This window comes from Camelus bactrianus, chromosome X (genome assembly GCF_048773025.1).
Source record: "Camelus bactrianus isolate YW-2024 breed Bactrian camel chromosome X, ASM4877302v1, whole genome shotgun sequence".
NCBI lineage: Eukaryota > Metazoa > Chordata > Mammalia > Artiodactyla > Camelidae > Camelus > Camelus bactrianus.
Genome location: NC_133575.1, coordinates 37,844,437 through 37,868,719, shown reverse-complemented (window position 1 = coordinate 37,868,719; position 24,283 = coordinate 37,844,437). Strand labels below are relative to the sequence as shown.

Sequence of the window (24,283 nt, the reverse complement as noted above, 5' to 3'; positions counted from 1 at the left end):
TAGCCGCTCAGAGTCCCACTGTTACGCCTCACTCACCGTCATACACACATCTTGTTCAGCGTTCCAGAAATGTTTACAGATCAGCTTCTGTGCTGTGGTGCTGTCTCAAAGATCACCCTGAGTGGTGCACAATCACATGGACCCAACCGCACACGTCTCCTTGGCACACGCTGTCACCTGCACATTCCCACCTCCGCTCACACAGTCACGCACACCGTCTCATACAGCCTCATCCCCACCGCCCGTCACACACCGTCTCTCCCTGTGACATGGGGACACACGTGCTGTCTCATGCAACCTGGATGCTGTCACATGCAATTTCACATATACTGTCCCAGTCATCACACATAGTAACTAGCACACAATCATGAATCATTCCACGTGCCATCTCAAGTGGTTACACATTGCAGCCACACACTGTCATCGAAGAATCACAGACACTGATACTCCCCTGCCCCCGTCTTTATTCAGTCCCACACAGACTCACACCTCCAATTTTAGGACTTTGGTGGTTTTATTTTACAAAAGCCTTGAAGATCCAGGCCAGGGGTTGTCTGGGGCCCAGAGGGTTGTGTTGGGTTTTACAGACTGCTGGCTACAAGAGGAAGAGGGACACCACCCCTGCCCCAAGGCCATGCTCTGTGCCCTCAGGAGCTGAGTGGGGCTACCACTGTGGTGGTGGTGGTGGGAGGCACAGGGCCTGTGGGGAAGGAGCCTGTAGGTGAGCCCAACAGGGGTCCTGGGAAAGGCATGAGGTGGCTAACAGGCCCTGACAGCACCACGGGGCCCAGGCCTTGGTAGAGATGGGCAGTACCAGGGGGGCCCAATGTTAGGCCTGAGGCCACCTCCCCGCAATTCCCGCTACTGCTGCCCCCAGCTACCACCATGAAGCCACCAGCTGGTCCTTCAGCTGCTCCTGTACCTCCCAGACTCGACCCCCGTTTCTTTTTCCCTTTTCCAGATGCCTTGCGGTTTCGAGTTTGAATACCATCCTTCCGCATGGTCAGTGGTCGGTTCACCTGCCAAAAAGGAGGCCATGGGTGTTTCCCAACTCCACATCTTTGCCTGTGTCTCCACTGGGGATGTTCTCTCCTCCCTACTTCTTAAGACCAGGGAATTCGGTTCAAGGACTAGAGGAGTGCGCCCCTGGTGTGGCACAGGTATTGCCCTCAAGAATCCTGAGGCTGTGAGGCTCTGAGCTTGGGGAAACCTCTGAGGCTGATGGGAGCTGCCCCCAGTCTAGGGGAGAGTGGGAGTTGGTGATGGCCAGAAGGGAGGAGGGAGTAGAAGGGACAAAGGAGATGAAGGAGTGGAGGAGGGAGGGGTGGAGATGTTGGAGGGGGGATGGAGGAAGATGGAAGGAAGAGAAGGAAGGAGTAGGAAGGGAAGTGGGAGGAGAGGAGGGAGGCTTGGAGGGGCCTCACCTGGTGTAGCTTGTAGTAGAGGCCGCAAGCATTGCACACAGGATCCCCGCTGGCGTTTCTCCGCCACAGTGTGGTGGTGGTTGTCTGGCAGTTGGTGCACTGGGTACCTGCCCGTTTGCTGACAATCTGGGGGAGAGAGAATGTGAGGATCAGTGCACTGAGGGGTGGAGGACCCAAGAGGTGAAGGTCAGGTTGAAGGCAGAGCTTCCTACAGGGTAGGGGCTGCAGGTTCTGTGTGGGCGAGGACAGGGTAGGGGTTTGGGGTATTGTGAGTGAGACTGCACCAGTAGTGCCCAACTTTGGCCATCTAGTGGAATCACTTGGGGAGTTAGAAACAGTCTTGATGCCCAGGCAGCACCCCAGACCAATTAAAAGAGCACATCTAGGGGAGGACCTCAGGCCCAGTGGTTTTAAAGTGCCCCAGGGCGATCCCAGGGTGAAGCCAAGGATGAAAACTGTGGTGCAGGGGGAGGATGGGATTCCTGCTTGCAGCCTATGAGAATAGGCGGTCCTGCACAGAGCTGGGTTCCAGGTGGATGGGGAAGGGGTCGGGGATGTGGGTTCCTGTAGAGCCTGAGGACGGGGATCCCTGCGCAGGATGAGAACAGCAGGGGCGGCAGGCCTGGGTCTTACCAGGCGCTTCTTGGGCCGGATGAGGGGTCTGTTCTGCCCGTTCATCTTGTGATAGAGGCCACAGGCATTACACAGGTAGTGGCCCGTCCTGTCCCGCCGCCACAGCGGAGTGGCCGTTGCTCCGCAGTTCACACACTCTCTGGCCTCTGTTGGGATGGACAGAGGGGAAGAGGGTGCCAGGCTCAGCCCAAATTTCCCTTGGATTCCCCCCACCTCACCTTCCCCCTCCCAGTCCCTTTTTGAGAACCTCACCACAGGGGGTTAGGGGCAGAGTTCCACGAAGCTTGGGGGAAGAATAGGCTGCTGGATTGAGGGGACTCCCAGTGGGAGAAAAGAAGGTACTGGAAAAGTCAGGGCCCCCATAAGCACTGCTGGGGACGGGGATTGATGAAGGCAGTGCAGGCCCCAGTGTCAGTAGATCTGGACTCAGCCGCTCTGTCTTTAAGGTCTCCAGGAAGCTGCTGCTGCTGCCTTTCCCGTCCAGATCTTCTGGGGCCTGGGGAGGGGAGTCCTCACGGGTAGGGCACACAGTCGAGGCGGGGTAGAGCCCGGTCTTGCCATAGGCCCAGCCAGCATATGGTGAGCCCCCTGGGATCCCCTCCATACAGTTGAGCAATGGGTACACCTGAAAGACTGTTGGGAAGGGGTGTGTATGGGAAGGAAGGAGGAAAGAAGAGGAGCGATCAGTCTAAAGTCATCCTGCTTTCAGTCTAATGCTTCCCCAACAGCCCCAACATGGCGGTCAAGTTTCCAACCTTTCCACAGGTGACCAGAACAGCTGCTGGCCATTGGGTGATCCCTGGGTCCTGAGCCCCTCTGGTCACTCTGGCAGCTGCAGTAACCTCTAACCTTTGAGGATAGGTTGTTGGAATTTGGAGCCCCATAGATCACTTGGCAGCTCAGGCCACCACCTACTTCCAACATTGCTTCCCAGTATGGCTACCCCAAGATGACAGGTTAAGGAGCACTGGCATTCCCAAGTCTGGACTCCACTAGGGGAAGTGGTCAGCACAGCCATGTGAAGGGTGACCTGGCCATTTTCAGGGTGACCTTCTACTAGGATTCTGCCCTACCTGAGGGCCTCCATGGCAAACCCAACAGTACGGAGCCAGTGCCAAGACAGCCACCCAAAGAAGTTACCTGGGGAGTGTCTATAGGCCTCAGCATCCCTGTAGTAGGCCAGTGCGGCAGCTGCAGCTGTGGCGGTGCTGGGGGCGGTAGAGGAGGCTGCTGTGTCCAAGCCCTCAGGCCCAGAGGGGAAGAAGACCCCTGATTCTGGTGGCGAGGACACCAAGGCCGGGTCCATAAACTGGGACAGGGGCTCAGAGGTCCCCAGGGCCCCCAGGCCAGGAAACTCCATGGGGCCTCTGGGGTTTGGCCTGTGAAGACAGGGGGGTCCTCAGACAGAGAAACCCTCCTCTTCCCTCTCCACCCCTCTTCCCTCCTTTCTCCCTCCTCCCACTCCATCCCCTCAATTCTCATATTAACCCTTTCCACCTCCCTAGTACCCTCCTCTTCCCCTCTCTCCTCCCTTATCTTCCACTCCATCCTCTCCCCATCATCCCTCTTTCCCCTTCTTCCCCGGTTATCTTTCCTATCCTCCTCTTCCTCCTCTGCACCCTCTACTTCCTCCCTCTCATTCCCTCTCCTCTTCCTCCTCTTCCCTCTCTTCTCTCCCTCCTCCCATCTCTTCTTCCTCCCTCCTCTCAACTACCTTTCCTTCTCTCCCTCCTCTTCCTTCTCTTTCCATCCCTCCTTCTCTCCCTCCTTCATCTTCTTCCCTTCCTCCTCTTCCTTCCCCACTTCTCTTTTTCTCTCAGGTCTCTCTTCTCTTCTCTCCCTCCATCTCTTCCTCCTCCCCCTCCTTTTTCTCAGCCACCTCCCCGCTTCCCCTTTCTCCATCTCCTCCACTCCTCTTTCCTCCTCCCCCTCTTCCCAACCCTCCAGCCCCTCCCCCCTTGTCTTCATCCTTCTCCTCTCCTTCCCTTTCTGCTCATCTTTCTCCCTCTCCTCATTTTCCTCTCCTCCACTTCCTCTTCTTCCTCTGCCCCCGCCCTCCCTCCCCACCCGTTCTTGAAGAGTCTAGGTGGGGTGGGCTAGGGTGCAGAACCAAAGTCCCTTGAACTCCTTGGTCACCTCCCAGACCTTGGGGTTCACCCTCCTGTGCTCCCCAAATTCATCCCTATCTGTTGCATCTTGTCTTCTGACTTTCTCAGAAACCCCATGGTTTCCGGCTTGACTCTCCCCTCCCCCACCTCCGTTGGGTCTGCAGACAGAGGGCCCCCTCAGTTCCTCCCTGCTCCATGGGGGGGTCAGTACCCCTGTGCTTATCTCTGCCATCCCCGCCCAACTTTTGAAATCACCCCAAGGCCACTGGCTTCCTCTGAGGAGGGGGACAGGTGGGAGGTGTTCCCTCTACCCATACCCTGTCCGCTGGGGCTGTCTGCCATAGTTCTGCTTTCAAGTTCCTTTAGTCCCCACCATTCTCAGGCCTCAGTTTCCCCATCTGCCAGATAAGAGGCAGCGAAAGGGGTCGAGCTAAGACCTATGAGATAGTAGCTTGGTCTCTCTGCCCCTTTTGCTTCTGACCTTCCCTGTACGTATCTCTGCCTCCCTGTGTCTCTTTCTCCCTGACGCTGTTTCTTCTCAAGTCTCACTTTCTGTGTTTCCCGCCCATGTTTCTATACTACCATGATATATCTTGCTTCTTTCTCTGTGCTTTTATAAACACCTAATGTTTTTTCCTCTCCCTTTTTCTGTTGTCCCATGTCTCTATCTGCCTGATTGTCTCTCTCCATCTTTTTATCTCTTTTTGTTTCTCTCTCTCTGTATCTCTTTCTGTTTCTCTTCTCTCTCTCTCTCCACTGATCTCTCTCTGAACGTCTGTACATCTCTCCCCCCTCTGTCTCTTTCTGCTTGTTTGTCTCTTCCCTCCTCTCTCTCTGGGCTCTCTGGCCTTACTTGCATGTCTGTCTGACTATCCCCATATCCCTGACCATATCCTTCCATGCACAGCCCAGGATGAGGAGTCAAGAACCCTTCCCCTGCCCCTGACTTGCCCTGTTAATCTGAAAGCCTCAGTCTCTCTGTCTGTTGGGTGAAGTGACAGAGACAGAGGAGAGGACCATTTTGCCCGCCTATGTGTCCCATCGTGTAGACAAGCTGAGAGTGGGGCCTGGGGTTAGGGGTTGTGCAGGGAAGAGATGGGCCTGTCAGCGTGCCCGCCACCAACCTCCTCGAGGCCCCAGGGTCCCTGCTGTCTCTCCCTGGTGAGAGTGTCTTGCCTCCTCTTCTCAGACTCCATTTCTTTTCCTCTCTGTTTCGCCATGATTTTCTCTATCTGTGAGTTTCTTTCTCTGCGTTCCTGTCTCACTCTCCTCTTCTGTTCCTGGGTCACCCCTCTTTCCTGCTGGCTCTTTAGCTCTCTTACTCTTTCTCTGTTTGTCTTCTCTCTCACATCTCTGTCTTTTGCTCTTTTTCTCTCCATTTCTTTCTTTGTTTTCCCCTCACCTATCTCCCTGTTTGTCTCTTGCTCTTTTTGTCTCTGTCACCACTGTTCCTTTATCCCCTCATCCTCACCTCGCCACCCCCACCATCTCCCTCCAGTGCCATTGCCCCCCTCATCCCTGCACCTTACACCTTGGCAGGTCCAGGACTGCCCACCCCTCCCGTGGCAGGGGCCCAACCCCCCACCCCCAGTTATCACTCTCCGGACAGAGATAAAGTTTATCTCGAGGCTGGGGGATATGAAAGCTCCTTATCAGCTGCCCCACTAGAGTAAGTGCTGCCCCAACGGGCGGCAGGCAGCAGGCCGGCACCCTCAACTCTCCCTCGGCCCAGCCCCTCACCCCAGGTAACGTCCCTACCCCAGCCCCCAAGGGAGGGTCCCTTGGGACTGAAGGGAGCAGAGGTTGGATCTGGGGGCAGATGAGTCTTGGGAGAGTTTGAGGTGGAGTTTGAGGGTCAGATATGGGTTTGATGAGTCAGAGGTTTGGGGAATAGCTATGGAGTTGGAGGAAGCAGATTTGAGAAAGCCTTGAAAGGTCACATTTTTGGATCAGAAATAGGTTGGGAAAGGAGAGATAGGGTTGGGGATCAGAGGCCAAGTTTGAAAGCAAGAAAGTTGAGAAGTTGGAGATATAGTTCAGGGGTCAGAGATGGATTCTGAGGATCATGGAAAAGTCTGAAGGTCCAAGGATTTTGCTGGAGCCGAGAGGGGGTTTGGACAGGCAGAAATGTGTCTGATGATTAGAGATGGGTTATGGGAGCACAGGAGAAGTTTGAGAACTGAGATAGAATTAGGGTAGAGAAAGATTGCGGGACAGAAAGGAGATCTGGAGGGGCAGAGAAATATTTTGGGGCTGAGATAGGGTTTAGGGAAAGCAGACATGAGGATTTATTTGACAGGACAGATTTGGATGGGTAGACCTAGTGTTTGGAGTGACAAAGACATTTCAATGCACAGACAAAGGGTTAGGGGAGAGAAATGGTTTTGAGAGATCAGAGAAGTCACAGGGAACAAATACGGGGTTTGAGAGGCAGAGATGGGGGTAAGAGCATGTGTGGAGGTAGTGTTTGGCAGGCCAGAAGCAGGCTTGGGAGGTCCTAGAGAGAACCTTGGGCCAAGACAAGGATGTTGTGGAGTAGACAAGGGCTTGGGAAGCAAAAATAGGTGTGGGGGATCAAAAGTAAGCTTTAGGGGAGAATTCAGAGACAGAGACTAGTTTGGGTGAGTAAAAATCAGATTTGGGGCAGAGGTAGGATTTAGGGGGATGAAGGCATGTTTTAGGAGCAGGGATAGGGTCTGGTGAGTAGAATAAAGGGATCAGGGAGACATAGCTATCTTGGAAGGAGTGGATGGGAGTTGGGGCAGGGAGAGGTGGGGTTTGGAGAGTATTTTGGGGTAGAGATTGGGGTTGGAAAGACAGAGGTGGTCTAGGGGAGGAGCTGTCAGGGGATTCAGGGGTGGTAGACATTTTGGAGACCAGTGGTGGGTTGGAGAGCCTAGAGCAGGCTGAGGGAGTAGCCTTGAAGTAAGGGGCAGCAGGCCCGGGGTTTGCCTTGCCGGGGGCTCTTGAGGGGCTGAGACTAACCTGGGCTGGTTGGTGCGGAGGGTTCAGCTGCTTTAGGGATGTGGCGAGCTCAGTGTGATCCCAGGGGGTGTCCTGGCTGGCCTTGGCCTTTGAGGCTCCCTTCCTCCTTCCCTCCCTCCCCTCTCCCTCCTCCCTCCTCCCCAGGGAGTGGCTGGTGCCCCAGTGGGTGGGGCGGGCCAGGGGAGGGGGCGGGCCCCCTGCTGATGGGGCACCTCTTGGGCAGTGGGGGCCCTCCTCCACCCCACCTGCCCACCCTGTGGATTCTTGGACCCTGTTTGACTTGAACTTCCGTGGACTTCAGTGTCCAGCCAAACAAAATGGGCTGAAACCAAGATAAAATGAAAATAGCCGATACGGTTTCATGACTCTGCTGGGCTTTTCAGTGAGTGTTTGTAAAGCCCCTACTGTGTGCTTAGCCAGGTATGAGTTAGGCCCTTATGTATGTGTCTTCCTGGCCACAGGGAGAGGAGGGATGTGACTGCACCCATTTTGCAGGTGAGAAGAATGAGGCTCAGAGAGGTTTGGTGGAAATTTGAACCAAGATGTCCATGGGACATCTTCAGGACCCTGGCCCACCCCAGGGGCCAGGCCAGGATTGGCGGGAGGCCGGGGCACATTCACTCAGTGCCCCGCTGGGGCTTACGCCAGCTCCAGCCTGCCCTGGGGCAGCAGATAAGTCTTATCAGATGGAGGCCACTGTGGCTGTTGGCGCCGTGGTAACAGGCTGTCTTGGGGTGGGGGGCGGGGCTGGGGGGGCACCCAGAGACAGCGGCCTCAACTTCTTGCCCGCCATGCGGCTTTGGAGGCGGGAAACAGGTGGGACCTGGGGTTGGTTCCTCTGCGGCTCCTTGTGGAGTAGGATAGGGTGGGGGAAGGGAAAGAGAATTGAAGGGAGAGAGAAGAGAGGCAGAGAGAGACAGAGAGATGGGATAAATAGACATAGAGCTGGAAGAAGGCAGAAAGAGGGCACAGGAAGAAAGGAGAGACAGGGTGGGGGAGTGGGGAGAGACACACAGAGAGAGCCAGAGACAGTTCAGGACAGTTAGAAAGAGGCAGAGAGAGAACGGGAGACAGGTGGAGTTGGACAGAAGACGAAAGATAAAGATTGGAAATGATAGAGGCCAAGGATGCAGGACGCAGGCGGAGAAACTGAGAAGGGAGACAAAGATGATGTTGTAGAGCGGGGGACAGTGACAGAGATTCAGAGACAGAGAGTCTTGAGAGGATGTCCATGAGACCCCAGGTGGCAGCTGGGCAGGACATCCAAGAGACCCTGGGCAGGTGGTACCAGGGTGGGGGGAAGGGAGAGGGTATGGATCGATGTGGACCCATGTGGCCTGTGGCTCTGCCTTCAGCCTGCTGAGAGGGACCTCCAGAGAGTCACTGGGCCCCCGCACCTCAGTCCCCACCTTCTTGCCCTGTCCTACCTCCCTCCCCAAAATAACAACAACAACCAGTGTCTCATGCTGACACAGACCTGTGCCTGGCCTTTTCAGAGCACTTTCTTCATGTAAAATCATTGACCACACATGTATACAGTAGGTGTTCAACTTGGGTCCCTGTAGGACAGTAGGTAAGACTACCGAGTCATGGCCCCAGGACTCCATGGGATAGGGCGCTCTGCTGACCACCCATTCTATAGATGAGGAGACTGAGACCCACTGACGGCAGAGGGCGAGGATGGAGGCCTGGGTCAGTGGGATCTGCTCACTCACTGGCCCACCCCAGAGGGAGTTTACCATCCTCATCTTACCTCTCTGGGCCTCAATGTCCTCATATGCAAAATGGGAGATTTGAGGAGGGAAGAGAACAAGGCCATTTATTGAGCCCCTGCTGTATGCCCCACTGTGTGCCAAGCCCTCATCAGTAAGAAGGACAAAGACTCCTATGACTCAAGTGGTGATGGTCTCAGGGCATCCTCTCTGGAGCCAGCACCCCCTCATTTATAGACCGCCCTCACCACTGACTGGCATGTGGCTTTGGGCGAGTTACCGTCCCCTCTGGAAAGATAGGGTAATAGCAGGGTGATTAGGGTGACTAAATGAGATGTAATCCATTAAGTGATTTTAACGCATTTGATTCTGAAATCTCAAAAAATGCTAAGTATTCTTATTTATTTATTGAGTACCCACTGTATATGAAGGGTGATATTTGGCCATTTTTTATTAGCACACTACTAATTCTAGTACTAGTGCTAATAATATGTTGACACCAATACCCCTGCTAGTTCTAATTACTAATACTAATATTAATTCAAATATTGATATTAGCACTAATGTTAATTTTAACATGATGGTAATAATACTAATTCTAATCGAACACACATACTTTTATTAATACTTATATTAATTCTAGAACTAATAATTATTATTCTTTTAATTCTATCAGCAACACTAATGGTAATACTACTACTACTAATTCTGATACTAATACTTTCCCTAGCACTTAATATAATAGCAACAGCAGCAGCATTATTTGCCTGGCCACCCCAGGCACCGTGCTAGTGCTCTCCCTACATAATTTTATCCTTTTCTCGCCAGGTCCTGAGTGGTGTAAGTGCATATAATTGCCCCCATCTTCTAGACTTAAGAGTAGGCATAGAGAAATGAAGATGTTCGTCTGAGGCCCTGGGTTCTTGTCTCAGCTCTGACTGGTTTGCTGCGTGATTCTTGGGCAGGACACCCTCTGAACCTCAGTTTCTTTGCCTGGAAAATGGGTACAATCATGGAACCCACGTCCAGTGTTGTTGAGAGGCCACTCATCACAGGGCCTACCTGGCACACTGTAGATGGTGAGCTCCGTAATGGTAACTCATTGTTATTATTACTAGCAATAGCTATTGCAGTGTCGCGGGTGAGGTAGGGAAATCTGCCCTCCTTGGGAAGGGCAGGCTGGAGGCCTGTCTCAGACCAGGGTTTGGCTGCTGGGCTCACAGTCCATTTCTTCATAACTGGAGCGGAGAAAGGGCTCAGGAAGGGAAGTAAAGGGTGCGGAGTGGGGGCCTCAGGGCTCTGCCTCCATCAAGAACCAAAACCCTGCGGCTCTGAGCCCAGGCCTCACCCCATTCCCTCCCCCATCCCCATGGAGGGGGCACAGGCCCAGAAGTCTGTGGCGACAGTTCAGCCAGCAGGGAGGCAGCTGGGAGTGGGCAGATAAGGGAATCGGCAGGGCCAGGCCAGGCTTTGGGGGAGACTGAAGAGGGCGGGGGCGGGGGTGGGGGTGGGGTGTCTGGGCCAAGCGTCCTCTCTGTCAGGCCTCCATTTAAGACTCAGTCCCAACGGCCTCTCTTCCCGGAAGCCTTCCCTGACTGATTCCCTCCCTCCTAGCATCTCCTGGGGCTCCAGAGCTTGGTCCAAACCCATGGCATTTGGACTGTTTTTGCCTCTTGCAGACTGTGAAGTCCACCAGGGATAGGACAGAGCCCGGCTCACCTCTCTGTCAATAGCACCCAGAGAAACATCAACCTAAGTCTGCTAAGGAGTCAAACGTTTGCCTTAGAACCAAACCACTGTGGTTTTTAAGAGAAAAAGCATTCACCTTTGTTAAATGTTAATATTTTGTCCTATTTACTTCAGATCCTTTTTAAAAGAAATATGATATTACAGATATGGTTGAAGTCCTTGCACCAATTTCATTTCCCTCTCTCCTTCCACTACCTTAAGTTTGGTGTTTATCTTCATCGTAAATATTTTTATTCCATCACTGCATATGTATGTATGTGTATATAAGAAATGATACTGGGGGTTTGGGGCCTGTTTTTGAACTTCATATAAATGGAATCACACAGTATGTGCTTCTTTTTGCTCAGCATGTCTGTGACAGTCATCATTTTTTAAATTGAGATGTAATTCACATACCACAAAATTCACCCTTTTAAAGTGTACATGTCAGTGGTTAGAACCTTCACAAGGTTGTGCAGCTATCATCACTAATTCCAGAACATTTTCATCACCCCAAAAAGAAGCCCTGTGCCCATTAGCAGTCACTCCCCTTTCCATTTCCCCCTCCTCCCAGACCCTAGCAACTCATCTACTTTCTGTCTCTATGGATTTGCCTGTTCTAGACACTTCGTATAAACAGAATCATACAATATGTGGCCTTTTGTGACTGGCTTCTTTTACTTAACATAAAATTTTCAGGGTTCATTCATGTTGTAGCATGGATCAGTACTTCATTCCTTTCTAGGGCTGAATGACATTCCATTATATGAAAATTCTACATTGTGCTGTCCATCTGATTAACAGTATTGGCTCTCATGAATAATGCTGCTATGAACGAACATTCATGTAAACGATTTTACGTGGACGTATGTTTTCAGTTCTCTTGGATGTATATCTAGGAATAGAATTGCAGGGTCCTATGGTAATTCTGTTTAGCCTTTTGGGGAACTGCGAAAGTATCCTCCATAGCAGCTGTATGAAGTTTCCGATTTATCCACATCCTCTCCAACACTTGTTATTGTCCTTCTTTTTGAGTCTAGCCATCCTAGTAGGTGTGATACGGTACCTCATTGTGCTTTTGATTTGTACTTCCCTAATGACTAATGATGTTGAATATCTTCCCATGTTTTTGTTGGCAATTTGTATGTCTTCTTTAGAGAAATATCTATTCAATCCTTTGCCCACTTTAATTGGATTATTTGCCTTTTATTTTTGAGTAGTAAGAATTCTTCATATATTCTGGATGCTAGACCCTTATTGGATATGTGATTTGCAAATATTTTCTCCTATTTGTGGGTTATCTTTTCACTTTCTTGAGTGTCCTTTGGAGCACAAAAGCTTCTAACTTTGATGAAGTCCAGTTAATCTATTTTCCCTTTGGTTGCTGGGCTTTAGGTGTCATATCTCGGAAACCATTGCTTAATCCAAGGTCATGAAGATTTATGGCTAAGTTTTCTTCTAAAAGTTTCACAGTTTGAGTGCTTACATTTAGGCCTTTGATTCATTTTGTGTTACTTTTTGTATATGGTGTCAAGTAGGGGTCCAGTTTAATTCTTTTGCATGTGTATATCCAGCTGTCCCAGCACCATTTATTGAAAAGACTATTCCTCCCCCTATTGAATTATCTTGGCAAACTTGTCAAAAATCAATTGCCCATAACATATGAGTTTATTTCCAGACTCTCAATTCTATCCCATTGATCTATATATCTGTTTTTATGCCAGTACCACACAGCCCTGATTTCCGTAGTTATGTAGTAAGTTTTTTAATTGGGAAGTGTGAGTCCTCCAACTCTGTGTTTCTTTTTCAATATTATTGTATCTATCCTGGGTCCCCAGTATTTCCACTTGAATTTTAGAGTCAGTTTGTCGATTTCTGCAAAGAAGTAAGCTGAGATTCTGATAGGGATGGCACTAAATTTGTAGATCAACTTGGGGAAAATTGCCATCTTAACACTATAAAGTCCTCAGTTGATGAACATGTGATGTATTTTAATTTATTTAGGTATTCTTTAATTTCTTTCAATAATGTTTTGTAGTTTTCAGTGAACAGGTATTGCCTATCTTTTGTTAAATTTATTACCAAGTATTTTTTTCTGATGCTATTGTGAATGGGATTGTTTTCTTAATTTCATTTGCGGACTGTTCTTTGCTAGTGTATAGAAATATGATTCAGTTTTCTATTATCTTGTATCTTGCAACCTTGCTGAGCTTATTTACACACACACACACACACACACACACACACACACACACGATGGCTTTGCTGTGTGCCCCTTAAGATTTTCTGTGTACAGTCTGCAAATGGAGATAGTTTTACTTCTTCCTCTCCAATATGGATGCCTTTTATTTCTTTTTATTGCCTAATTGCCCTGGCTAGAACCTCCAGTACGATGTTGAGTTGAAGTGGTGAGAGGGTACATCCTTGTCTTGTTCCTGATCTTCAGGAAAAGTTTTCAGTCTTTCATCATTAAGTATGAAGTTAACTGCAGATTTTTTGTAGATGCCCTTTATCAGGTTGAGGAAATCCTCTTCTATTCCTGGTTTGTTGAGTGTTTTTATCATAAAAGGGTGTTGAATTTTGTCAGATGCTTTTTCTGCGTCTATTAAGAAGATCATGTGGATTTTGTCCTTTATTCTATTAATATGGTGTATTACACTGATTGATTTTTTGTGGGGAGGGTATTAGATCTATCTATTTATTTATTTTTAGAGGAGGTACCGGGAATTGAACCCAGGACCTCATGCATGCTAAGCATATGCTCTACCACTTGAGCTATACCCTCCCCAACATTGACTGATTTTTGTCTGTTGAATCAATCTTGCATTCCTGGGATAAATCCCACTTGGTCATGGTGTATAATTCTTTTATATGTTACTGAATTCTGTTTACTAGTATTTCATTTACGTCTATATTCATAAGAGATATTGGTCTGTAGTTTCTTTTCTTGTCATGTCTTTATCTGATTTTGGTATCAGGTAATGATGGCCTCATAAGTTCATTCCCTTTTATTGCCGAGTAGTATTCCATGGAGTGGACAACCATAGTTTGGTTAACCATTCATCTGCTGGTGGACATTTGGGTTGTTTCCAGTCTTTTCCCTGTTGTAGCAAACCTTCTACTTATAAACTCATGTGCCTCTCTCTGTACACACACGTATGAAAGAGTTTTTCCCGGAGTAGGGGATATCAGTCTATCTATTCATCTATCCATCTACACACCCATCTATCCATCCATTGGCCCACCTCCCCATTCATTCATTCACCCATTTGCTGCCTTTCTTTCCTTTTTTCCTCCCTTCCATTCCTTCCTTTGCTCTTTCCTTCCTTCCTTCCTTCCATAGATCATCTATCTCTAGGCATATAACATCTGGGTCTAAGGCAAGCTGTTTTATTTTTAATAGGCAGGAAACCTGCTACAGCTTTTGACAAAGCCTTTTGTGTGCTGAAACTCACATCCTTACACATCCTCTATTCCCAGCATTTTGGGGCGCCCTGGGAGTTTACTCATAGGGCATCGCTGAACTACCACCTGGAGACTGCTGGGACACTGGAGTCCCCAAGACTAGGGGCTCCCTCACCTCCAAGAGACTCTTCTACTTGCTCCTCCATCCATCTCTTACTTGCTCGGGGAAGCTGCGCGATTCCCTCTCCTCTTTGCCTGCCTCATTTGCTGGTTCCTCCTCTGTTTCAGAACTCTAAATGCCCTTGGGCCTCTTCTCTAGTTGATGTTTTCTCTTGGTGAACTCATCCAGTCTGTCTTCAAAGTATCCCTAGAATCTAACCACTTTTTATCACCCCCCCACTGCCAGCACTGGCATCGCTCGCCTGGACCACTGCTGTAGCCTCCTCCTCAGGGTTCCCCAGCTTCCACCCTCAACCCTGCTGTCTGTTTTCCTCCCAGTAGCCAAAAGGAACTGGCTAAATCCTAAGTCAGATCGCAGCCCTGTTCTGCTCATGACCATCTGGCGGCTCCCGTCACTCAGAGTAAAGGCCAGAGTCCTCTCCATGGCCCACAGGGCCCTACACAGTCTGTCCCTCACCACCTCTCTGACCTCACCTCCTGCTGCTCCCCCACCACTCACTCTGCTCCGCTGCACTGGCCTTCTTGCTATTCTTCACATACACACACACCAGGCCCCTTCGTGCTTCAGGGCCTTTGCACTGGCTGTTCTCGCTGCTTGGTATGCTCTTTCTCCAGCTATCTTGGTGGCTCCCTCCCTCATCTCTTTGGGTCTGTGCACAAATGTCTCCTTCTCAGGTTTCCCCTGCCCATCCCATTACCCATTGGAAAATTGCCCCAGCGATTTTTATCTGTTTGGCGACCTTTCCATATTTTATTTTTCTCCAAAGCACTTATCATCCTCTAACACACTTGATGTTTTCTTTGCTTAATTTTATTTCTTTTCTGTCTCCCACTAGAATGGCAGCTCCACCAACATAGATATGCTTATCTCTCCTGTTCAACACTGTCTCTCCAATGCCTGGAACAGGGCCAAGCACGCAGTAGGTGCTCAGTATACGTTTACTGGGTGACTGAATGAGTGAATGGTGGAGGGAGGGGACAGAAACAGGAAATTTGTCCTTGTCCCGCCTACTCTGTCAGGAGCTGAGCCTCAGTTGAGATGAGTCTGAACCTGCCAGATCCAAAGGTGGAAAATGCCACATTCCCTGGGGGTGAGACCAGCTAAGGCATTCCAGGAAAAAGGTAGCATCATCTGGACTGGTCCTTGAAGACCCTGTGGGAATCATAGAGACCTTGGGGTTCAGTCAAGCCTATGGGGTAGAGGAAACGGCAGGCAGCACTTGGAAGAAGTGAGGTGAAAGATAAAGGGCGAAAAAGGATGGGCTCACCAACGAGGAGATATCTGTCAAGGGCCTGGAATCCCAAGGGGATGACCCTGGATTTGGTCCTCAGAGATGTCATACCCTGGTCACTGACCCCTCAAATAGCGCAGAGACCTCACATCCTCGATGAACACCCATACAGAATGCTGAGACAATAAAAATGAAGAGCTCACATTAATTGAAAGGTTATCAATTTACTGGATGGAGGACATTCAGACTTGTTGGTCCCAAACCCACCTCAGATCCCCCAGCAGGATGTGTGCAGTGCCCAAGTCCTCAGTCCTTGAAGGCTGGGCCTGGGTGAGGGTTTGCAGGAAGGAAGGGAGAGGGCGACATCGCAGGGGACAGAGTGGAGGAGAGCCAGCCTCCATCACGAGGAGATATAGTTGGACACCTCAATCAGGTTTCTGTCAGGGTCTCGGAAGTAGATGGACATCATGGGCCCCTTTGCCCCTGTTCTGGGGACTGGACCCTCCTCAATGGGGACATCACAAGCCTGAAGTAGGAGGAGAAGATAAAAGTCATTCATCACAGTCCAGGTGTGACTGAAATGTAATTCCTTACAGTGGCCTAGAAGACCCCTGTATCTTTCTGACTTCATCTCCTACCATTCTTCCCGCCCTCATTCTGCTTCAGCAACTTACCAGCTGTATGACCTCAAGCAGAGTACCTAACTGTTCCGTACTTCAGTTTCCTCATCTGTCAAATGGGGATGATAATGTGCCTAGTATTACCTAGTAAGTGGCAGAGTCAGAATTGAAACCCAGGCAGTCTGGGACAGAGAAAGTCCATACACTTAACCCCACTTTACTTTCAAACCAGACTTTTTCACTGATATTTTCCAAAGAAGGAGTCCAGGTCAGTTTGCCCAAAATTTATTTAATACTTCAATCTGTGTTCCCCAAAAGGAGTACCAGTAACCCTTTCACATGAAATCATTTTAAGTGTTACAGGGACACTAAAGTAAGTAACAGCAAGTCAGAAATTATTCCCTCTTCAATCCTCTTTCAGTCCTTCTTATGATACCAAGAAGAAAGTCTCTGGTGGATACTAAGTCCTTGGTACCTCCTTAACCACTTGCCAAATCTTTTGGAGTATCAGGCCCAGAGTGTGTGGGTAACAGAAGTGGCTAGAATCTAATGACATTGTGATGCTTTTATAGCTGTTTGTTTTTACAGTTACCTCCCCTTTATACCAAGATATAGTGGGTTTTCATTTACTTGGTTGAACATTTTCTTTTTACATAAATACATTTTAAGTATGTGTTTATGTAAAAAGAATTTAGATATGATTTTTTCACAAGGGTGATGGAAAGTTTTCTTTTAAAATACATTTGTTTACAGGAAAAAAACATGTCAGTAAAAATGATGAGTAAACAATTGTGTCCAGGCCTTATCTGGATGTGACGAAACCTGTTACGTCTGAAGTTTGAGTCAGGCTTCTGTTTTCACTGCATCTGCAGCAGCTTTCTCAAAAGAGGGTGGAAGTCTGACTCACCTTGAGATGCTGGACCATTTCCTCCAAAGGCACCTCTGTGATCAGACATATATCCAGGGATCCGGGGACTGGGTGAGCGGCTTTGGGTTCAAATTCCTTTCCCACTTCGTGGAGGTTAAATTTCTGGTCTCCAAAACACAATGCTTTCCGGTCCCCCTATTTAGGGAGAGAAAACAACCTAGAACTAAACCTCTAAGATGAGTGTGAGGCAAAGCACCCCCCCCCACCTACCCCAACAAGATTAAAAAAAAAAAAAAGATAGAACAAGGCTTTGAAGAAAAACGACAGCCCGTTGACCCACCCTAGTCTCATTCCTTAGAGGCAGCTGCTTTTAACGTGTGTATGTTTCTTCTGGAAATTATTTCCATACCTCCAAACAATATGTTTATATGACCCATGGCAGAAACAGCCATTTGTCTACTTAATATGCATTTCTCCCCTTTACTTTTAAACACAACCCAAATTTCAGTGGGGTCTGTTGTGCGCCCAGCTTTCAAAGCATGCATCTCCCGGCCACCTAAGATGGACTGGACAGTGGGGTGTCAGCAGAGGTTGTGAGTAGTGCTTCTGGGAACCTCCCCACCCCGCCGAGCTGGCGCTTTTTGCCCACTCACTTCCTCCTTCTTCCAGCCACTGCCCGAGTCCTGACTGCCTATCTCTGGACTGGTTGTTAAATGAAAGAAAAAGAAACCCTCTGGTAGTTGAGTTTTTTCCCACATGCCTCCAAACAGTTCCTAACCGATACACCACTCTTTCTTGACTGGGCAACTTTAGACATTTTCTATCCTTTCCTTGCTATGATAAATGAGAATTGAGCTCATTCACATTACTACCCCTCCCAATAGAATTCTGTCATCATTTTTAGTTCCTCTTTTGGTTCCTTTAGAACTTTTCAATAACCCACTTGCGTCTTTACATTTTGATGGATGGCCATAGCGTCTCCTTGGCCCAACTCTCCTCTTCATCCCGCCTCCCTCTCCTGTGCCTCTCAACTTCTGCCATTTCTTTTGCCATTTTCATATTCCTTTTATATCACCATGACTGATACCACATCCATTCCATCAGAAAATGACTTTATTTCACTTGAACAGTAGTTCAGCTGAGTACAGAATTTGAGGTTATAGGTTATTTTCCCACAGCCTTATAAGTATGTTGCTTCGTTGTCTTCCTGAATCTGGTGTTGCTGATAAGAAGTCTGATGTTACCCTGTTTTTCAGTCTTTTATAGATGATACATCCACCCTCCACTCCTGAAGCTTTTAGGACCTTGTACTGGAATTTCACTGCCGTATGTCCAAGTACAGGAAGCCGAGGCTACACGTGCCTCATTATCATCATTGACCCATGCAAAGCCCCTCTCTAGTTTTATTTGTGTATTTATTCTTTTTATCCCCATTCTTCATTCCTGTCCCCACCCTAGGCAACTATTATAATGTGTTGGATGGTCATCCTTTGGTCTTCATAAGCTATTGTAAAAAGTGTATAATTGTTTCATGTGTGTATGTTATAAATGGTACCTGGCTGTTGACCTGACGAGGCGCCTTCATTTTTCACTCAGCGTGATCTTTTTAAGACCTGTCCATCTTGCTGTGTATACATCCAGTCTGATGTCACATAATTCTATTTTTATGCATAGTGTTCTATGTTAGTTTTAAAAATCTTACCCTGTTTGCCATTCCATAGGCCCTTTCAATTTAAGACATCTTCAGTGTCTCTGCATCTCTCACTTTTGAATTTGTTCTGAATTCTGAAGGCTAGTATTCAGACTCTGGAAACTTCCTTTTTACCTTGAATCTCTTTTTCTTGGGACCTTTCCTTCTGATCCAAACTGGACTGATTGTTTTCTAGATATCTTTCTGGATCTTCCTCTTGGGATCCACTGTGTCCTGACTTTCATTGTCTTTCTTATCCCTTTTTTAAAAATTTATTTTGTTTATTTGGGGGGGGTAATTAGGCTTAGTTATTTATTTATGTTTTGTCTTTCTTATTCCTAGATTAATCACTTATTTTGATGTAGTGTATTCTTAAGTAATTTTCAAAGCAAGTGGGCAAAGTTTCTGGGTCTTCTTATGTGTTTAGAGTGTTTTATTCTACATTCACATTGATTAATAGTTTGGCCATAGAATGTCTAGGTTGAAATGTTTTCCCTCAGAATCTCGAAGTATTTCTTCTATTGTCTTCTGATCTCTGATTCTTGGCAAATCTGATCTCTGCATATTTCCTTTCTTTGTAGTTGAATTACTTTTCCTTTTAACCTTTCTGAAAGCTCCTAGAGGCTTTGTTTTGATTTTAATGTTCTGTAATTTCATAAGAACATAGATCTAAGTGTCAATGTGCTAGATACTCAGTTAACCCTTTCCTTATAAAGACTGGAAAGTTCTCTTGAGTTATTCTGTGATAGTTTCTTACCTTCCTTTCGCCCCATTCTCGCTCTGTAAAGGCCACTATTTGGAGTTTGGATCTCCTCCATTGAACCTTTACATTTTTCTCACGGATCTTGTGTGTGTGTGTGTGTGTGGCTTTTTTTTGTGTGTGGGGGAGTTTTAGGTTATTTTTTTAAAGTAATATTATCAAGTTTATCCCAGCTGCAGTTTGGCATTTGGGGACACGATTACCTTGAAAGTCATGACCTCCATGCCCAGGATCTTGGAATAAAACATAGTGGTGTTTTTGATGCTCCTTACTGTCATCACAATGTGGTCAAGTCTGTGGATAAGACACGGAGAAGGGCTCTGCCTGCTGTCCCTCCATGACTAAAAACAAACAGAAAAAAGTCAGAACAGACCATGCTACCACTGGTCACACCCATGTTTCACAAGAGCCCATGTGTCTGCCATGACTACTTTCCACTGTTTTCTTGGTCTTTTCCTCCTTCCAGAGGGATAAAGGAGAAGGTTAGGGGAGGTGGAGACCAAGACCAAACCCTCCCTTGTCTTCCCCAAGCTAGAATACATCTCTTCTGTAAGAAGTGACACGACACAGAGGAGGCCCAACGCCATGAATACAAGCACCCTCTTGGCCAATTTAACCCAGTCCCCTCCTTTTTCACTCCACAGTTAACGATCACAGAGGATCACAGAGGACAGGACCAAAAGGGAGCATCTCAGATGAAATAAATGTTTCTGGGCGTGTGTGCTTATAGATCAACCTTGACACCCAATGGGAGGGCACAGCTTCCCACCCCTCACCTCCTGCCTTTGGCACATCTACCAAGTCTTTCTCTTGATTTGTGTTCTTTAGTCATTTGTATACTTACATTACATCTGCTGCAGAATTAGAAGATCCCTGTGCACTGTAAATTGCGGAGTATAGTGGTTAAAAGAACAGACTCTGGAGCCAGACTGACATTTAATTACTCTCTGTGTGCCTTGGTTTCTCCTTCTGGGAAATGGGCCTGAATTTATATGTGTCTTATAGGACTGCTGTGAACAATTTTTTTAAAAGTTGTATTTTTAAGGGCTTAGAACCATGCCTGACATAGCAAGTGCTGCAAGAGTTAATGATAATGACGATGACAATGATGTCATGATCATCTTGTTTATAATTTGGACTCTCTGCACTCCCAGTCTCTACAGCCTCATCCATTGCTCTTGAACTCCAAGCCACATTGTCCTTTTGCCTGTTCCTCATGAGGGCCATCCTTGTACCTTTAGCCTTAGGGCCTTTTGCACATGCTAATATCTGTCTCCCTGATTAGCATATAAGCTTCATAAGCATAGAGATTTCTGTTTTGTTCCCCACTGTGTCCCAAACAACCAGCAGATGTTCAATAATATTTATTCAACTAATGAGTGTCTACTACAGTAATTAGGCCCAGAACCTGGCACAAAGTCTGACTTTTCTATTCCATTCTATTCTATTTTATTCTATTTCATTCCACCCTGTGCTATTTTAGTCTGTTCTATTATGTTCAATTCCGTTCAAACTATTACATTTTACCATATGTGCTGCTGAAGCGAGCACTCAAACCATTACATTTTAAACAGTTGATTTCACTGAGCCCCAGCTTTAAAAAAAAAATACTGTGCTTTTCTATTTTCATGAGTGGCGGAGGCATTAGCAAAGTTGCTGACATCTGCTGTCCTCATGGATACAGAGAATCCACATGGACACAGAAGCAGTAGAATGGGAAAGTGATTGACAATTGGGCCCCACTGAAAATAAAGTCGTATGTTAAAAACATCTTATTAACCTTTCAATGTCTGTAGGGTTTATAATAGATAGCACTCCCTTTCAGTCCCAATATTGGTATTTTATATTTTTTTCTCTTAATTTATTGAGAGAAAAAAATTACAAATTATTAATCTGTTCAAAGAACCAATTTTTGACATTATTTTCTCTATTGTATGTTTGCTTTCCATTTTACCAGTTTCTGCTCTTATCTTTATAACTTCCTTCTTTCCACTTTCTTAGGGTTCAGTTTGCTGTTCCTTTTCCAGATCCGTGATCTGGAAGCTGAGGTAATTGATTTTCACCTTGTCTATAGGCGTTTAGAGCTCTGGACTTCCTCTAAGCACTGCTTTAGCTGCATCCACCAACTTTGATACTTTTTGGAAATCAACTCAACCTACTCCTCCCATTATTCAATTCCGTGCCAGCTCAGATTCACTACCCCCCCACCCCCTCCAGCTTTGCAGACGGGGAGCTCCATCCTAGCAAATTCAAGAATAAGTAGAGCTGGCTCTTCTAAGGAACAAGACCCATGTGGCTTAGAATCTAAGCTTGAGGAAGCAGGACCAGGAAGGGAGGGCAGGGCCACATCATGCAGGGTTTTCAAGGCTAGGTTAGAGAGGCTGATTTAGAAAAAGATGATCAAGTCAGCTGAAGAAAAATGCACAACCTTAAAGTTGTGAGTTACGTTTTATTCAGGGTCTTACTGAGAACTATAGCCCAGAAGGCAACCTCTCAAGACAGCTCTGAGGACCTGCTCCAAAGAGGTAAGGGAGGGGCAGGATATATAGGAGTTTTGGCTGGGGAAAAAACCCAAGTAGTCAAACATCAAAAGATTGCTGCTCATCACAAAAACAAAACAAAACCCAAAAAACCCAGACATCTCAAGTTAACGATTTTAGCACTTTTCTATGTATGGGAAGATGCAAGAGTCTGGGCTCATTGAAATTTTTCCTTAGATATGCATCTCAGCTATCTAGGGCCAGTATCCTGTTTTTCTCCATCCTGCATTCCCCCAGGGCGCACCGTTGCGGGGAGGCTGCAGTGGCTGCCAGCTGGAAGGAGGGGAGCATTCATTGTTCGCTGGAATGGCAGGCAACACTCCCCTCCCACAACCCAGACGCGGTAATCCCCTACGCTTACTGTGTGCCAAGCCCTGTTCTAAGCACTACACAAAATATAATCCATTTTATTCCTCACAACAACCCAACAGCATGTGTATATATAATATTAAATATATATATATATATATATATATATATATATATATATATATATATATATATATATATATATATATATATATATATATATATATACTGAAGTGTCTACAATACAATACTCTCACACCTGCCTCCTCCACAGGGAAGGCTTCTATCTTTCTACAAAGTCCTCTTCAAGGTCTCCTTCAGTGTGCCAGGGGTCCCTGGGATTCTTCTAGCAAACCTCAAGGTCAGTGCTGTGTTTCTCAGCCGCTCCCCACACCGCTCTAGCCTGAGGGCCCTGGCTTCCCCACCCCCAGCCGCCCCCCAGGAAGCAGAACAGCCAGTCCTCAGCCCAGGCCCACTCCTGCAGCATGTTGACAGCTGGTCTTGTGTTAGAGCACGGACCTCTTTCTGTGTCCCTCTGCTGCCCTCTGCTTGTCTTTGAAGGAGAAAGGAAAAGAGAGGAGGATGGGGAAAATGGATGACAGCGCTCCAGGATAGCCTGCGTAGAAGAGAAGCAGATTACCACGCCCGGCCAAAGACTCCTGCCTTGGTGCCAGGACCTGTGCCCCAGGCCCCCAGGGCCCATCCCGTTCACCTGCTTCTCCAAAGTCCTGCTCCACATCCCGCCTGGCAGCCTGGAGGGCAGATGGTGCAGCAAGGTGGGCCAAGTGTCCTTGCTCGTGGGCCTCCAGGCGACCCTCTGGCTCTGTGCCCAGAGATCAAAGGGCAGGAGTAGGAGGGCCACGGACTGAGGACGGCTGGTGCTGACAGAGGTAGGTGGTGCACATGCCAGGACTCTGACATCAAACTGGAAAGTAAAAGCTTAAGATATGTCTTAGCCAGCTCAGGCCGCCATTATATAGTACTATAGACAGGGTGGCCTAAACCACAGAAATGTATTTTCTCACAATTCTGGAGGACAGAAGTCCAAGATCAGAGTGCCAGCATGGTCAGGTTCCGGTGGCAGCTCTCTTCCTGGCTTGCAGATGGCCACCTTCTTGCCATGTGCTCACATGGTAGAAAGAAAGAACATGGTTTCTGGTGTCTTCTTACAAGGGCACTAATGCCATCATGAGGACCCCACCCTCATGACTTCATCTAACCCTAGATGAGCCGCCCAAAGCCACTCCGAATACCATCACATTGAGGGGTTAGGGCTTTTAACACATGGATTTGCGGGGTGGGCACAAACATTCAGTCCATAACGAGGTGTATATGTGTAAGGGATTACTTTGTAATGACATAGGAAAAGCCACCCATCCCAAACTACTGGGGGGAACGTTAATTCTAGGGTGTGAGGCCCCTGATCTATTTAGGGTGTGTCTCCGGAGTGCGAGATCTCTGATCTGTTTGGGACTCTGAGCTCTGGAGTCCTCCCCCTTCCCAACCTCTCTCTCACCCCATCCTCACCCTCCACTGCTGAGAGTTAGGGATCAATCATCAGCCCTATTGCTGTTTGCCTTACCTTGAACTTAGCACCTCTCTCTCTTGTGGGTTACCTCTCTAGCCCCTGGGGCATGTGAGTTTCAGATTCTTATTCCTAGGCACACCCCAGATCCCTAACAGACACACAAATGCTCTGTGCTATGCATATTATTTTTATCGTATGATTTTCCTTTATAAAGAGTTACACAAATACATGAAATGGGTTTGTATTAAAAGTTCCAACAAAACATCAAATATATGGACTATACAGGTCATCCCCACCTCCACTCTCCAAAAATGATCACTGAGGTCAGTTTCTGGTGTTTCCTTCAAACACATACACACACACACACACACACACACACACACACACACACACACACACACAGTCACTAAAACCATCTCCCACCTGCTTTTCCCTGTTAACAGCGTGTCCTGTGGAAGGCACTCCCACCCCATAGGAACACACAGGTCCCACGCATTCTGTATCATGTCAGGTGGGTACTCTGTGGTATAACATAAACTCCCCAACTTTCATTTCACTCTG

The 24,283-nt window shown here is 47.7% G+C and overlaps 2 protein-coding genes and 1 long non-coding RNA gene across 8 annotated transcripts in view; 1 reads left to right on the top strand and 2 right to left on the bottom strand.

Moving 5' to 3' along the window:
• LOC123612164 (uncharacterized) overlaps positions 1 to 24,017 on the top strand; it is a 29,843-nt gene extending 5,826 nt beyond the window's left edge. The window contains exons 3-6 of one of the 6 annotated variants that reach the window (XR_012504805.1): positions 962 to 1,160; positions 22,123 to 22,228; positions 22,469 to 22,555; positions 22,756 to 24,017. This is a non-coding gene — a long non-coding RNA (uncharacterized LOC123612164). Of the gene's footprint in view, positions 1 to 961; positions 1,161 to 10,476; positions 11,243 to 22,122; positions 22,229 to 22,468 lie in introns of those variants that run through there. The other 5 variants (XR_012504806.1, XR_012504802.1, XR_012504803.1 and 2 more) reach the window with 5 other exon arrangements.
• Positions 493 to 7,353, bottom strand: GATA1 (GATA binding protein 1). The gene is made up of 6 exons (XM_010968132.3): positions 7,151 to 7,353; positions 3,198 to 3,436; positions 2,310 to 2,690; positions 2,058 to 2,203; positions 1,425 to 1,550; positions 493 to 1,019 (listed from the first exon to the last, which is right to left on the bottom strand). The coding sequence occupies exons 2-6, from the start codon at positions 3,415 to 3,417 to the stop codon at positions 648 to 650; spliced, it is 1,245 nt and encodes a 414-aa protein (XP_010966434.1). The 5' UTR covers positions 3,418 to 3,436; positions 7,151 to 7,353; the 3' UTR covers positions 493 to 647.
• GLOD5 (glyoxalase domain containing 5) lies at positions 15,616 to 23,028 on the bottom strand. Its single transcript, XM_010968131.3, has 4 exons — positions 22,907 to 23,028; positions 19,549 to 19,686; positions 16,935 to 17,090; positions 15,616 to 15,933 (listed from the first exon to the last, which is right to left on the bottom strand). The coding sequence occupies exons 1-4, from the start codon at positions 22,931 to 22,933 to the stop codon at positions 15,808 to 15,810; spliced, it is 447 nt and encodes a 148-aa protein (XP_010966433.3). The 5' UTR covers positions 22,934 to 23,028; the 3' UTR covers positions 15,616 to 15,807.
• Positions 24,018 to 24,283: the final 266 nt, after the last annotated feature.